Raw genomic sequence first — 16,524 nt, forward strand, 5'->3', positions numbered from 1 at the left:
GAGTTGTGATGACTTTTTCATGTAAACAGTTATCCAGAAACAAGGCCAGATCCTCAGTATGGGTAAACTGGTGAAGCTCCAGTGATGGCAATGAAGCCATGCTCATTTACCCTAACTGCAGATTTGACCCTGAATCTTAAGGCAGAAAAGATGGATTTTGAAGAGCCTGTCAACCACTCATAAGTAAAGCTGGTCCAAAAAAGAAAAGCATACTTCATGAAAATGTTTAAAACAAAGGGTGTTTTTGTTTCATTTGAAATATTCTGTGAATTTTTTTGTTCTTTAAACAAAACATTTGAAAATGAAATTCTTCAACATATTCAAAATTTCAAAAAGTGTAATTTTTGTGGGGGAAAACCCCACTTTCTCTCATTTACTTTTTTTCAAACTTTTCCACACTTCCTTCTTGTGGAAACTTTTATCTTAAAAAGGGTGGATGCCTTTTCCTCCCTCCACCAAAATCAAAATGAATTTTTTCCCCACAAATTTTCATTTTGATGAAAAAGGCATTTTCCTTTTTGTTTAAAAAAAAGTTTCAATGCAAAACTTAAAACTTTACAAGCACAGAAAGTAAAGCATGCAGAGCACTGCATAGAGCAGTTTACAGTAGTAAAGTTAAAAAGAACTGTCTTGTGTCCTTTGATTCTAAAACTGTTTGTACAATTTAATTTTGGGTGACAGGGTTCATATTCAAGGTACAGGCAAACTTTCAGAATTATGTTACAGCATCTGATGTCAACAGTAAGAAAATAAAAGGTCTTTAAGATAACTAGATATATGATCATAAAAAACTTTAATATTGTAAGTATAGCAGATTTGAGAATTTCAATGTTGAGGTGCTGTTTAAACTCATCTCAGTTCTTTTCTTTTACTGGTCAAGTAATGCTGCATAGAAGCTCAATGTATGCACAGGGTTTGTCATTGAACCTCAGTCTAGAAGTGCTGCTAAGTGACAACATTAAGTTCTGGTAATCTGATTTAGTATAATTTTCAGTGAAAAACTAAAAAATGACTAACTTCCCCTATATACTGCCGTCATTGAACCACATTGCATTACATAGTGGGCACCACGTTTAACTCAGGACAGACAGGGATAGTGTATGAGAAGAGGTAAATGGGACCGACCATCTTTAACCTGAAAAAGAAGTGACTTCCTAAGTACCTGAAGTGATCAGAAAAGGATTGCTCAGATGTCAGAAGGGCAGATAATACATGGATGTGATTTAGATAAATTTAAGGGCATTTGTAGGCTGGATATTAAGCGTAGGATGAGTTGGTGGGAAGGGAGGACGTCCTGAAAGGTCTTCAAGGCTTCAGCGTCTTTTAAAAATAAAACCCACTCTAAGGCTATGAATCAAATCATTCCATGTGTCAGTTGAGGCTGACCCACCAACATTTCTCAGCCCAGTTCTGAAGGGGACGCTTCTAGGCTGAGAGAGTAATTAATCCTCTGTGTTCAATCAATCCTTGGCCGTCTTTCATGGCAGTCTCAGAGCGGCTACTAGGTGCATGTCTCCACTGCAGAGTTCGCCAGGGCTAGGCACAGCAAAGCATTACCCATGCCAGGCCTGTGTGTGCACACAAGAGTGTTGTAAGAGCTGGGATGGGTTTCTGGTGGGATATCCTATGGTTCTTAGCATTGCATTGAACTGAACTGCTCTGTGAATCCATTCGCAGGATGCTCTGTCTGTGTAGCCTAGCATGGAGCTGCTGTTTGTGGCACTAACAGGAGAACAATATTTTACGTAAATAACTTCCAAATGGAGTGACTCATTAATGCAGACAGTTCTAAGGCAAAAGCAAACAGCATCTGGCAGCAAGAATTCTTAATATAATGTCATTAAGGATGAAAATCAGTCTGCAAACTATAAAGCGAATTGCAGTGCACTAACCCAACCCTCTGTTTCTTTCCTGTCCATTAAATATAAAGATGTCATTTTGGGTACATTTTCCCAAATTATGCATCTTACCGATATCACACCCTAGCTTAACCAGAAGGCTGGCGTCAGCCTCTGGAAAAAATGGCAGCACAGGAGGAAGGTTCCTTGGCTGGCATCTCTCTTCAAATGCTGTGGAAGCACAACAGAAATGGAGCAGGGAAATGTGGGGTTAAAATGCTAAGCCAGTATAGGGTGTCTTTCAGTGGAGAAAATGGGAGGAGTTAAAAAAGAAAGTACAGCTCAGGTGGATTTGTGGGATAGCACTGAAGGACTAACAACACCTGGGCTTGATTAGCCTGCTCTCTCACTGCAAAGTAGGTGGGTTGCCAGCCTGGGCTGGAGCAAAGCCTGAGCTCAAGTCTATAACCTCCCTATGCCATGCCTGCTAGCCTGGTCTTAAAGCACCCTTAAACCCGGGTTACAAATTTTTCTGTGTGCATGGAAGGGGCAATGCCCAGGCTGGAGCCCAGCCTAACTCTGCAGTGAAGACATACCCCAAGGGCACCAAGAGTAGTGATGGTTTTTGTGAAGTGGGTCCTTGAAACGGTGAAACTGTGGGCTGTTACTGTACACATTTAATCAAAGCCACCGAGTAGCTGCCTGATGATAATGATTTTAGGCTACTACTGACCTGGTGATCCTAAATCTCTGTATCCTATTGCCAGTCCTCCAAACCCTCAGCAGTCCCCTAGGATGTAGCTCTTTCTCCATCAATTTGACAGGTGTTATTTTGAGTAGTATTAAAGGTAGAGCTACAGTAGAGAACAGAACCAGAAACAAAAAGTTATGAACAGAATACTTTCATACCAACACTCACCGGATAAAGGAATTATTCCATGGTAAGCACTTCTTATAAATGGATTGAAAATTGATCTCTCTGTATTGTCACATCTGTTATTACCTTTGAATCCCTCGCTACTTTGTAACTTCTCTGAGCAATGAAACTCAAATCAACACACACAGCCCTATGCCTTTGATGGCAGTAATATACAAGTGAGCCTCTGTTATCTCTTCTGTTGAGTAGTGGAAGAATATCACTATTACAAAGTAATGCTAAATTTGGGACAGAGTTCCTACTTTTAAAGTGTTTAAAATTAGCGCTGGGCAAACCTTACAAGTTAGATACCCAAAAGTCTGGATACTTATCCAAGTATTCTTGGTATTCAGAACTGAATAGGAGAACAGTCTTGCTCATAAGACATCTAACAATTTTTGCTTCTGACTAGGATGGAGGAACTGCAACAGCAGCCTTTCTAACAGTATTTTAGCTGAAATCAAGAAGGACAAATAATTTAGAAAACCAAAAAGTAAGCTGAACCTCTTAAACAAGTTTGATTCGGTTCAAGTTTTGGGTGGAGGTTTGGGTTGGCTCTTGCTTTTAATGGAAATGGTTTGTTCAGTTATTCCAGATATTGGATAAGTAACTGGAACTAACATTAGCCAGTTAACTTATTACTCCATTGTTTAAATATATACACAGTGTGCTAAGAATTTTACAAAGCAATTGAAAATACATGGTTCCTGCCTGAAGGAACTTACAAGCGAAGGTTCTGATACTGCAACTGGATTGGTATGGGCAGAACGGTATGTTCACATGGGCAGAAACCAACTGAAGTCAATGGGACTCCCTGGTAGCAGAAGGGTTTGCCCGCACAGTCTCGATTGCAGGATTAGGACCTAAATTTGGGTGCAAAGAGTGAAGCTAACAAAGAATACAGAGAGGACAGAATGGGACAAGGGTTACAGAACTATCACACAATTAAGTCGGTTGAGGCACGTGGTTATCCTGAAGGTTCAATTAAATGAATAATTCTTGTTTGGAAAATTAAGTCACTTTGTGTAGGGAATAGGGAGAAGTGGGTTTTGAGGAGTGATTTAGCTGAGAAGAGTATGTGGCTTGGTGAGCAGCGATTGGGAAGGCTGGCATGGGAAAACACATGGAGGCAGAACAGGGAGAAAGAAACAAAAGAGGCATGAAGGTTACTTCCACTGACAAAGCTGGGAACATGCAATTCAGAGAAGGGTAAAGTCTTGAAAGTTAGAACAAGAAGTCTGACCTTGACATGCAGGGCAAGTAAGAGCCAGTGGGCACTGGGTGGGGGAATTCGAAAAAAGTTCAGAACTGAGAGAAAGAATACGTATTTCTTCTGAGTTTTGTAGTGAGTCATCTTTAATTGTATTAAAACATAAGATGAGTTAGTCACAGGCTGCTGAGGTGTTTGAAAATATTTTTAGTGCTATTTCTTCAAAATAATTACTGTACTGTAGTGTTTTTATAAGATTTTTGAAGTGAGTTCAGAACTGTGATTTATGTCAATTTTTTTCCAAAGAGAATGAATGCATATTTTACCTAGCATTAGCAAGTTCCAAATACAATACTGTACATGTTACTAAAACAAAATCCTTTGAGCCTTCATGTTAACTTTAAACAGCTATGTCCCAGTCCTGCAAATTGTCAGGCTGCAATGAATTTGTTGATTGCAAACAGAGTGCCAGTGACTAACAGCAGCAATTGGTATTATGAATTTTATTATTTTACTAAAGATCCATTGTCTTGTTTTTTATCTAACTCTCTATTTGGGGAATCTGTTGATTTAACTCTTATAAAAGGTATTTTGGTTTCCATTGCCTGGCCATTTTTTTTTTAATTTATAGAAAAGTTGCCCTGCATTTGATTTTATACCATTATTTAAGATTTTTTTTATCATACATTTGTTAATTCTAGTTTAAAATTATTGAAGTGTGTGAATTATTTTTAACGATGTTACCCTCTCCCACTATTGTGCTAGTCTTTATGGTGAGACTCCTTTTTAAAGTGTGCTTTCAATACAATTTTTTATCAAGTAATTTGTATGCATCTGTACATTTTTAATGGTTAGAGGGTGGTTTATTACATGAGGAGTGTGTGAGGGATATATACAAAAATACCCAAATAACATGGAAGTTGCATTTGTAAATTCCTGTGCATCAGTAGAAGATTATCCTCTCAATGGCTGCCTAGTTTCACTCAACCAGTTGAAATTAGAACTGTGAGAATAACTGATTTTTTGGTTGGCTGAAAATTCTGAAAAAAAATTCTTTTTGGGTTGACCCAAAGCCAAATTGTTTTGAAATTTCAGCAAATAAAAACAAAAAATTCCCCACAAAAATGTTTTGTTTGACCCAAAATGAAATGTTTTGTTTCAATTTTGAGTGGTTTAAGGGTTTTTAATATTTTTAAAATAGAATCGAAGGAAATTTCAAAAGAAAAAGCTGTTTTCAGTCAAAAAATTAAAATGTTTTGTTTCAAAAATGTCAAAACAAAACAGTTGGATGGTCAGAATTTTTTTCAACAAGAGAAAAGAGCAGACCAACACAAATTTGCTGAAACTGCATTTTTCAGCAACAAAAAAATGTTCAAGAGGAAATACTTTGCCTAGGTCTACCTGATATACACCTGGAACTCAACATCTTTCTAGCATGCTAGATCTCCCAGAACTTGCTTTAAATCTTATGGCTCTTAAAGATGAACTTGATGTGAAAAAATGAGGGACTTTTTAATGAAAACATATCTTGTATTGATTGAAAACTTTTTAGTGATTTCTAGGGAAATTCTTGTTGTTTTTGAGCTTAATAGAAGACTTTTGTCATTCCAGTGCTACTTATTTTTCAGGCTTTCAGGAGGACTAAGTAGAATAATCTGTGTTGAACACAACAGAATTTGATTGGTTTGAGTTTGTCAACCTTTTGCCACTTTTGGCTCCACATCAGCTTGTGGAAGAATTTTAAAATCTTGTTACAAACATTGCCACATATTCTTTTCTTACATATATATTCTACTATTCACATAAGATATTTGGACTCCATTACATATTTTAAGTCATAATACCACTGACTGTGATTTCATCAGATCTATCTAGCTTGATAGAGTTGGTGTTCTTTGAAAATTGGATGGGAAGACTTCTAGGAACAAACCTAGGTGCTCTAGGAAACTATGACAGACCTAACAAGTCTACTGTTTCCGATTGTAGCCTATATGCTTTGGTCTTTTTTAATAGGGAGATTCAGTCAATCCATTGGTTTTCTTGATGCCAGGCTCAGGGATAGTTGCCATGGGATTTAGGGTGAATCGTGTGTGGTAAGTAGTAGTCTGAACACTAAAATGTTTCTTTCAATTTAAAGGCTATCTTACAAGATATAATTCTAAAGAAATACTGTTCTTTCTTTTAACTGTCAACTATTCTCAGATTTCTAACTGCATCAAATTCAAGTTTGATGTTCTTCCAGGAGCTACCTCCGAATTTTTGATTTATTATTAGAGATCAGAGAACAAACATTTTGCAAAGGAAAAATGGAAGTTCATTTTTTGGATCCCTGGAATTCCAGTGTCATTGATACTTCTTGTAAGAACCTAGCAGAGAGTTTGAAAACAGCTTAATTTACTGCATCTCTTTTTGAAATTTTGAGGGCTACGTGATCAGTTAAGGGTAGTATTAACAGACACATTCTCTCCTTTCCCCGCTTACACACACGCACACAATTCTTCTTAGGATTTATCATGAAGAAAAAGAGAATAGGAACAACAATGGATACATGGCATGGAAGTTTACTTATTTACTTTTTGTATTTACATGACACAGAACACTCTAGATGTGACATAAATTTACTTCATCTTGTTCAGGCTACTTGTGTCATTTTAATTACTCTTGCACCCCCACCCCAGAAACAGCTTTGTAGTGGGTGAAATCAAGAGGTCACAATCTATAACTTTTATTTCTGTAAAGGGGCTTCTGAAAGGGGCTATCTAGTAACAATTGCTTCACAGAGCCTATTTCAATTCCATCATGTGGCTTTTAAGAAGATTCTAGCAACAAGCATTACTGGCTAGCATAATCCTCCCAATTCTGTTTTGTTTAATTAGATGAGTACCTTAAGCATCCAGCAGAGGGAATAAGGCATAACCCTTCTCAAAGGTGTATTTCCTCAATGCACTCAGTCCTTTGCTGATGTGAGGAGGGAGGGGTTTATGCATTCAAGATTTTTCTGTCATAGATTGGCATTCCTTATGTACCTTATTTTAAACCAAAACAGATGGTGCGTGTGTCTGAGGGAAGAGCAAGAACTCTATTTCTGGACTGAGGTGAGCACTGAGATCCTGCCGCTGGAGTTTAGTGATGGGCAAGCCTATGACAGTTCAGCTAACCAGCCACCTATTTATTTGCTTATTCTTTGGATGAACTCCCCTAACTATTCCTTCCACTACAGTCTGACTCCCCAAAACAGGCCTGGAAATCTCCCCTCCCCGCCCCAAACAGCCCCCTCCACCAACAGTCCTTGGATTTCTCCTAGGGGGACCATATTTGGGCATGTACCGGCAGGGGGTAAGGGACAGTCCTGCGGTAGAACCTGGATTTGTGCTGGAAATGGCCCAACTTGATGATCACTTTAGATAAGCTATTACCAGCAGGACAGTGGGGTGGGAGGGGGTATTGTTTCATGATCTCTGTGTGTATATAATGTCTGCTGCAGTTCCCACGGTATGCATCCGATGAAGTGAGCTGTAGCTCAGGAAAGCGCATGCTCAAATAAATTGGTTAGTCTCTAAGGTGCCACAAGTACTCCTTTTCTATCTCCAGTAGCTAAACCTCTCTCTCTGCCTCTTCACAAGGGCCCTTATGTGCCCTTCCTGGGGCTGCCGCGGCTGTGAGGGGGAGAGACAAGGTGGGGGGAGGAGGCAGACAAGCTTTTGAGCCACACACAGCTGGGGGAGGAACTCACCGCTAGCACCGTGCTGACGCTGATCCAAAGGCGAGGGTGCCATCGACTGCATCTCCACATCATATACCCTGTCACCATGCTGCAAGAAAAAACCAGCCCCGTCAGCCAGCACCCGCGTTTGCCCGGAGGATTGTGACCTGCATCTCTCACCCCCCTCCCCGCGACCAGGGTCTGGAAACAGGCGATGGTTTTACCCAGAACAAAACCCTGGTCCCGACAGGCGAGCCAGGGAGGGCGGGGAGCGGGTAACGCCTCCCCGGGCTGGGCAGGTGCCACCCTCTGGCGCGGCGGGGGCGGGCTGCCTGGCGCCGCGGCATATAAGCTGGGCGCGGAGGCTCGGCCCGGGGCAGGGCGCAGGGCGGGGCTTGCAGGCAGCGGGGCTCGGCGCTGGCTCAGGGGCGCGCCGGCCGCCTTCGCTCCGGGTCCGGGGCCAGCCGCCGGGATGGGGCGCTACTCGGGCAAGACCTGCCGCCTGATCTTCATGCTGGTGCTGACCGCCGGCTTCTTCGTGGCCGAGCTGGTCTCCGGCTACCTGGGCAACTCCATCGCGCTGGTGTCGGACTCGTTCAACATGCTCTCGGACCTCATCTCGCTGTGCGTGGGCATCGCCACCGGCCGCATCGCCCGCCGCGCCCGCCGGGGCCCCGCCGCCACCTACGGCTACGGCCGCGCCGAGGCGGTGGGGGCGCTGAGCAACGCCGTCTTCCTCACCGCCCTCTGCTTCACCATCCTGGTGGAGGCGGTGCTGCGCCTGGCCCGGCCCGAGCCCATCGACGGCCCCGCGCTGGTGCTCATCGTGGGGGCGCTGGGCCTGGCCGTCAACCTGGTGGGGCTGCTCATCTTCCAGGACTGGGGCTCCTGCTGCAGCCGCCTGCAGCCCCGCGCCGCCACCCCGGAGCCGCTTCAGGTGGTGCCCGGCCCCGGGCGGGAGGAGGCGGCCGTGGTGGAGTGTCAGGAGGCTGCTGAAGCAGGTGCCTTTCAGTTGCATCCTAGCTCGCCCCGGCTCTTCTCGCCCCTCCTCCTTCCTTTCTTCCCTTTGCTTTCCCTTCTCCCGTTCTGCCCCTCCCTTTCTCCTTCTGTCTCTCTCTTGCCCGCATTCCGGCCCTCCATCCTGCCCCCCCACTTCCTCTCCTCTTCCACCCTCCCCCCCTTCCCCTTGTCCTCTTTAAATTAAGACTGGATGCTTTTCTCAAAGCCTTGCTCTAGGAATTATTCCAGGGAAATTCTGTGGCCTTTCCTAGCCAGGTCAGACTAGATAATCATGGAGGTCCCTTCTGGCCTTGGAATCTATCAATCTTCCCTTTTCTATGTCCTTTCGGGCTCCATCCCCTCCTTCCTCCTCTGCTATTTCATGTTCCCCTTTTCTATAGTTTTGTTGCTATTGTGATACCCTAATGACCTCGTTAGTGGTTGTGGCTCTTCCTTTGGGGACAGAGGGAGAGAGAACCTTAAAATAAAAGGAAACATCCTCTTGTCTATTGTTTGCAGTGGAATCTCCTCCAAAGATTGCTCTAATGGTAACCGCACTGTGAACAAACTCCATGCAAACATCCTACATATTTCACGCTTGTATGTATTCTATACTGTATTGTTTGAAATAGGCAGGGGGAGAAGGGTCGTTGATTAAAGAGATGTTGGCCAGAGACTGACTTTTTCTTGAGTTTATGTTTGTTTCTCTTTAAAATAAGTTGGTGTTGAGAAGATTGGTGTGTTTTTTTTTTCTGTTTGTAGAATTTATACACAACACAGGGTTGTTTCTTTGAATGCAGGTGATTCCCTGAACACTCAGAAAAGGCCTGAAGAGCAGACAGTACAGAAAAAAGAGAAAAAGTCTGAAGCTTTGAACATCAGAGGTACGGGTTTTTGTTTTGTTTTGTTTTGTTTAAAGACTTCTGAAGTAGAGCTGGTCAAAATTTTCCAAATTTCAATTTTTATTTGTTTTCAGAATTCCAATGAAAATAAAAATGATGATAGTTTTCACAATTTTTGACTATCTCGGGGTTTTTTTACGTTCTTAGGCCAGGTCCCCAAATGGTTTGAAGTGGCAATGATTACTTCAGTGAAATCAATGGAGCATTTGAGGGTCTGGCCCTTTGTATGTGTTCACATTTTTATTTTTGATTGCACCCTTTTAAACAGCTTTATCTTCAAAGTCTCTTCCTCTAATTTTAGCTGATTGAAGTCCCCATTCTCTTCTTTTTGGTCTATTTCTTGAGCATCATTACCATAGTATTTCAGTATTTTTAGCTGAAGAGCTGGAGCACAGTTTTCTTTAAAGACTGGTATCAATGATGCCCCATAGTCAGTTGGGTAAGGAGTACTGAAGAAGAGCATAGTGGTTCTGCAGCCCTGTTGTTCTGTGGACTGTTTCCTGACAGAGACCCTCTTACGGACCACCTCTCCTCCAAGCAGCCCATTCCTCACATTTATTTCTCAAAATATTTATTTCTGTCCAACACGAGAAAGGATCCACAGAGCTCTGAATATCTGCAGAATGAAATATGCTAATTAACCTATTCTTGAAGGTAACCTGCATGGCCTTAAAATAAACAAACAAAACTAACTAGATATGTGGATACATCCTGAGTTTCCCAAATGCATCCAGAGCATAACTGATTTTAAATACACTTTTTCTTTAAAAACAACAGAAAAGTCCCACCAATAATACTTAACATTTTATTTAATCAAAACACTATTAAAAATGTTAAGCAAAGATTTTTCTTGATCACAGATCACCATCTCTTGCACCAGTGTGATGTTCCCACATCCATTATGCAGATAGTGCCAAGTGAATCCAATATAAGGGGGTGGTCCGGTCAGGTGAGTGTCTATTTTTAGTATATGGCAAAGATTTGCAAAGTTTTCATTATTATACCAGTGTAAAAAAGTATTCTGCAAAACCGCACCATATGCTAAAACAGTGGCACTTACTTGAACTTCTAGAGGTCAGGTTCAGCAGACTTTCATGGTGGATGTGATATCCTCAAAATACCACATGCTAGTGTATTTGGCACACTAAGGTGTGCATTTTAAGCACTGTATCTTCTAACTCTGCTCAGAGTAGATCTAATTGTCGTGGTGCTCAAAATATGAGCTGCACTGAGCAGCCCATCCTCATTAGGGCTCCCAATATTGCTAATACCAGTGGAGCTGAATCAATATTTGCAATGATGGGACATTTTAGGATTTCCCTCGTGTAGACATCCACAGTTAGCATCCGAGAATTATAGGGAAATTGCATCTTGTCCTTCCCCCTTGTCAGTGCAGAAGTAAACTCTGCAGTACATACTCCAGTCCAATTTAATTTTAAATGGAAAGCAGTGAGGTTTCCACGATTACTACAGCGAAAACTGAACTCAGGACCCTTGTGACCTCTAGGCAGCAGATTGCTCTGGAAAACCAAAAAGGAGAGTTCTCTTAACCCTACCAGGAAGAAACTTCCTTCAGCTGAAAGCTAGTGACTTAATGACTACTTGGCTCTTAATGAGTGATTCAAGGCAGTCTAGTGATATACTGCCTTCCCTTCCCATGTGGAGGATCAGCATTTGGGCCCCAAATTGGTAAGAAGTGGTAGCAAAGGCAGTGTTCTCAGCCTTAGGGAGTTTAGTGTCTTACATCATTGCAAAGTGAAAACTCGTAGCTGAGCATTGATAGGTTTACGAGGGAGCTATAAGCAGTTATCCTAGTTGAGAGATGTAGGAGTGAAGCTTATAAGAAAATGGAAGTTTTTAGAGGCGGCAACTCCGCTTATCCCCTTGCCACCCAAAAATAAAAAGTAATGGCAAGTTAGTCTTATAAAAGTAGAGTATTACCATCTAACATGGGTTATGTTAAAATGCAAGTTTGGACTGGGGAGATTGTTAGAAAGCACATCAAGGGAAAGATACTTCTTGCAAGAAGAAAACAGAAGATCCTAAAAAGAAAAGGAGTACTAGTCGCACCTTAGAGACTAACAAGGTGCCACAGTACTCCTTTTCTTTTTGTGAATATAGACTAATACGGCTGCTACTCTAAAAAAGATTCTAAGATTACTGTGAATGTGTAGCAAGCACATTATCTTACTCAATGTAATGCACAGGGCTGGCCTAGAGAGGTATTACAGGCATCTTTTAAAATGTATACACTTTTCTCATTCTTTTTTTCCCTCCATGACTGTGGAAGTAAGTAGAAGAGCTGTATGCGGTGTTTTCTGAACTTGCACTAGGACAAATACTTACACTAAAAGAGATGAAACCAAGCTGAAAAATTGGGACCCAAACTGAGTTATTCTCACAGTCTGAGCGCAAATGAAGCGTGTGTGTGTGTGTGTGTGTGTTAATTTGGCCTGTATAAAGCTATGTGAGTTCTGAAGCTCAGATCAGGATCCAAACTTGTCCAGTGTTTGGATTTGTCGTTTTGGTTCAGGCCCATCTCTGTATCGTGTACTTAGAAGTTTTCCCCTCCCTCCAAAGTGAGTGTTGTTTAGTTATATTACTGCTGTTATTTCAGAACTCAGCAAGGTCACAGAACTGCTATCAAAAGAGAATAATTGATCTACTTAGGAGAGAAGTGCACTATGCCTCATTTAGCAGCTCGGTTATTTGATCATCCATAATCATGATACGAATTGATTGCCCTTTATAGGTGTACCCAGCTCATAGTAAGCTCCAGCAGTTTGATTAAAAACATTGTACGTTGGCATGCTGTTCAGTGCTAACTTCTGTGGATCTGTTGTGTAGCCTAAATGTTTAATAACCCACCAAATTTATGCAACCATATAGTTGTTCAGGCTTGTCCCACCCACCCCACTTGTTTTCTTCTCCGCTGTTGCAAGCTTTATATCTGATTATGGTACTGATTTCCTAAATGCTGCAATTTCATGTTGAACAAAATAAATTCAAAAGTCTAACAGTTCATCTGGATTTTTCCCCCTCCAAATGAAGGCTTATGCAAAATGGTATTATGTCATTTATTTCAGGTGTTCTTTTACATGTGATGGGAGATGCACTTGGATCTGTGGTTGTGGTAGTTGCTGCTGCAATATTCTATGCACTTCCCCTGGATGCCAATACCCCGTGTAACTGGCAGTGTTACATTGATCCAAGCCTGACCATAGTTATGGTGGTCATCATCTTATCCTCTGCCTTCCCCCTTATCAAAGAGACCGCAACCATTTTGCTGCAGATGGTTCCCAAAGGTGTTAATATGCAAGTACTGAGTAAGTCAATTTTTTTGAGTTTTTATTAATTATAGTGACATACTTTAGTGCTCGTGTTATTTCTGGAATGACATGTTTGGATTATATACTCATAGCAGCTCTAAATTCTCAAGAACTGTGAGAAATGGAGTCACATGTGTGTGTCCTAGCAACATGACTCAAATCTCTGTGGATTAGTTAAAGCATGCATTTTGAGAATGTGGTACTCCAACAATACATAAAAATACCAGACCTTGAGCTGTTAACAAACAACCCACACAAAATATTATTAGTGGAACAACACTGAATTATAATAGTACTTCCTAGTACCTTCTGTCCAAGGATCTCAAAGCGCTTTAGAAATGTTAATTGACAGTAGCATTGTTTGGTTAATTTTGTAACTTTATAAATGCACGCTTAAGAGATTTCTTTGGTGTGTGTGTGGTTTTTTTTTTTTTTTTTTTTTTTTTTTTGAATTCCATCAGGCTCTGAGCTGAGCAGAACAGGGAAGACATGATCTCTGCCCCAAGGAGATTACAGTCTAACGTTGATCCTACAAAGTGCTGAGTGCCCTCAGCTTTGTTTGAAGCCAATAAGCGTTAAAGGCATGTCCAAAGGATTGGTCCCCAAGTTAAGCGACTTAGTTCAGACCCTGGATGACTAGGAGAAAGTTGAAGTTTGAAGGGGGTGTCGGTGTTACATTACATACAACTACTTTTAAAAAGTCACATGCTTATATCTTAAGTGGATGAGCATTGATAGGTGTCTTTCTTCATGGCTGTGGCTTTTAAACACTATTCCTCATAATAACCAGAAACTTGCAATTGGCCCCCCCCGAACAACCCTCTTAAATTATTTTCTCTTATGTTTTCTAGCAGAAAGACTAACTGATGTGCCAGGGGTTAGCAGCCTTCATGAGGTGCATGTCTGGGAACTGGCAGGTGGGAAGAATATTGCTACCCTTCATGTCAAGTGCCAAACCACTTCTGATTACCAAGATGCCTCTTATAAAATGCGGGAGGTTTTCCACGAAGCAGGGATCCATTCTGTAACCATCCAACCAGAGTACATTGACCACAAGACCTCTGAGCTAATATGCAGCTCACCCTGTATCTCAAAAGCTTGTGCTTCTCAGCTGTGCTGCCCTCAGCAGGAAGTTGAACTTACTCATGATAATGGTTATCCTGAGAAAAATGGCCTTCCCGCAACACTGCATAAAGACAATAGTTTAAATAAAAATGGTGTTGAAATTCCTATTGAGCATATATTGGCAGGGGATGGAATAAAAAATACAGACAATTGTAAAAAATCAGATGGCAAATCATATCCACACAGTACACATTTTTGAAACACTTAATTTTACACTTCATAATCTCTGTATAGAACAAGCCCTAATGGCCAAAAGGTCAGAGGCCACTGGTTGGAGCTGAAATGCGCATTGGAAAAGCCATCTGTGTTATAGTTATAAACCAAAACATATGTAAAAACCTGTTTATCTGAAATAAGGATTATCATCTTCATTTTTTGCATTCACCTAAAATAGTTGTAAGGCAATTTAACACAAATTTCTTGAACTAACTAGATGGGAATTTTTATTTTTAGAGTGTAGCAGGTGTACTTCAGTGTAGACTGCTCGCAGTTTATGGCCAGTGGCACTGGGAATAAAACTCTGGTCTTTTTACTGAAACAGGCTGCTTCATGAAAGCCCTATAGTGTGTTGATGATTCTACTGGATTGAACTATTGTATCATCATTAAGGAATTTAATAGATATGGTTTTCACTAATCCTTAAACTCGGTTTACATAGTCAGGAATTTTCAGTTGTAACCGTAACTCTTGTGCTTCTGAACTGTGAGCCTGTGAATGAAATCAAAGTGTCTGATAGCTGGAAAACACACACAGGAATGTTTGACTTTCATTATTTTCTGGACTGCCTCTTGTTTTGAGGGGACAGAGCAGAAACTGATTTCTTGCTTCTCTAATAGTAGTAATTTTTAAACCTTAGTATTTTTATTTCTGATTAGTGTAAAGAATACACTTGCTGACATTAAAGCATAGGGACATTTGATAATAATTAATTTCATATGAGGATTGTAGCTACTCTAGTAAATGGATATGCAGACACTCATCCAATTAATTCTATGCTTGTTCACCATTTTGATTTTAAAACTCAATTTGTTTTGCTGACCAAAGTAATTGTAATAACTACACTGGGTCTAATGTGTCAAGTTAGGTGGGAATTACTATGATTTCTTTAACATACCATATCTTAGTTGTCATTCATAATGAATGAATAAATAAGCTAGTGTTACCTATTCATGAATAACTTTGATTCTGCAATTCCATTCTTTTCAGTAAGACACAGTTCAACCTTTTTTTTTGTTTATTAAGAAAGTTCCTTAAAATTTGATATACAATTTTTATGCTTAAAGGGAGCTGTTTTAAAACAGTGGGAGTTTATTGCCTTGATTTTATCACGGTAGCTTCTTTGGGTTCATTTTAAAGGGTTTAAGCTTCCCACCCTCTCCCACAGAGGTATATTTCAAAACGTTGTGTTATGTGCACAAATTACACTATCACTAGGAAATGTTAGGTAGCCTCCTAGTTATGTTTTTAGAATCCATTCTCAGGTGCTTTGAGGAAAAACAAAACACCTCATCCTACCACTAGGGTTGGGCTTAGGCCTGGGGTGAGTATACTTTTCCAAGAGGGAACCCTACCTACCCTGGCTGAAAATGCCACTTGACCTCACCATGTTAGGCAGCTCTACCAGTGCTCACAATCAGAACCTTCAGCATGGGTTCACTGTCAAAAACAGCCTTTCAATATCCTATTCACCCAGGGTACGCTCCCTATTTATTTCATGGCCCATAATTCAGCATCGCCTTGTGAGGATGGGCAAAGAGATTCTGTGCCTGGGCTGGTAAACTTCCAGGACCCGTAGGTTAGGCTGGTTTGAAAGTAGCACACCCATATTTAGTACAGCCAATTACTTCCTCTTAACATAATCTTAAAGGCAAGACTTAAAGCATACAGCCCTGTTTCTCATTGCTCGAGAACTTCCATTTTCTGAAGGAGCCAACATGGCATCAACATGGCAAATAATACCCATTTAAGACCTATATTTATTCTCTTTAAGCAGGTTTTATCTCTTGGGTAAATAGATCCATTTTTATTATATAGATTAAATTGTATGTCGATATTGCACTCTCTTTGACCCAGTCATCCCATTTATGTCAGTTGGAGGTTTGGATGTAAGGACTGCAGAGTCATGCTGTAAGGGTGTTGCACAATATGACAAGTCAGTAAACAACGTCTTTTTATACTGCTCTGCCTTTTAAAAGAATATGGCGTGAGCTTAAGACTGCCTTTGCTTCTGTTGGGTTTGTATATAACTGTGGTGTTATTTAAATGTAGTTTCCTTTGTATCTAATATTATTTATATTTCCTTTTGAGAATCAAAGAAGAAATGGCAAAATTTTTTCCCCCAAATCATAACTATTAGTATGATGGAACTTAAAAAAAAAAATCACACCTTCATACTTGCGTACATACATCTTAAATCAAGTTACCATGTTTTGTATTAAGTTTGAAAGATTGGTTGTCAGTATTGTTTATGACTCTGGAATTACAAAAAACTAGTAAGTGTGT

The 16,524-nt window shown here is 40.7% G+C and overlaps 2 protein-coding genes across 3 annotated transcripts; one reads left to right on the forward strand and one right to left on the reverse strand.

Annotated features, from left to right (window-relative positions):
• Nucleotides 1-570: 570 nt before the first annotated feature.
• On the reverse strand, nt 571-8,685 carry LOC311518882 (uncharacterized protein; the record flags this gene model as incomplete). The annotated part of the gene is made up of 4 exons (XM_084624946.1): nt 571-1,722; nt 2,572-2,692; nt 7,698-7,776; nt 8,230-8,685. 4 exons carry the CDS (start codon nt 8,683-8,685, stop codon nt 1,554-1,556), a joined length of 825 nt encoding a protein of 274 aa, XP_084481072.1. The 3' UTR covers nt 571-1,553.
• SLC30A10 (solute carrier family 30 member 10) lies at nt 8,079-15,232 on the forward strand. 2 transcript variants are annotated; one of them, XM_084622701.1, is made up of 4 exons: nt 8,079-8,668; nt 9,467-9,550; nt 12,655-12,894; nt 13,749-15,232. In XM_084622701.1, exons 1-4 carry the CDS (start codon nt 8,140-8,142, stop codon nt 14,219-14,221), a joined length of 1,326 nt encoding a protein of 441 aa, XP_084478827.1. In that variant the 5' UTR covers nt 8,079-8,139; the 3' UTR covers nt 14,222-15,232. The 2 variants fall into 2 exon arrangements, with proteins under 2 accessions (XP_084478827.1, XP_084478828.1); XM_084622702.1 differs by having other exon boundaries at nt 13,752-15,232.
• The last annotated feature ends 1,292 nt before the right edge of the window (nt 15,233-16,524 follow it).

The sequence above is a fragment of the Lepidochelys olivacea genome (assembly GCF_965140295.1).
Source record: "Lepidochelys olivacea isolate rLepOli2 genome assembly, chromosome: 3".
Taxonomy (NCBI): Eukaryota; Metazoa; Chordata; order Testudines; family Cheloniidae; genus Lepidochelys; species Lepidochelys olivacea.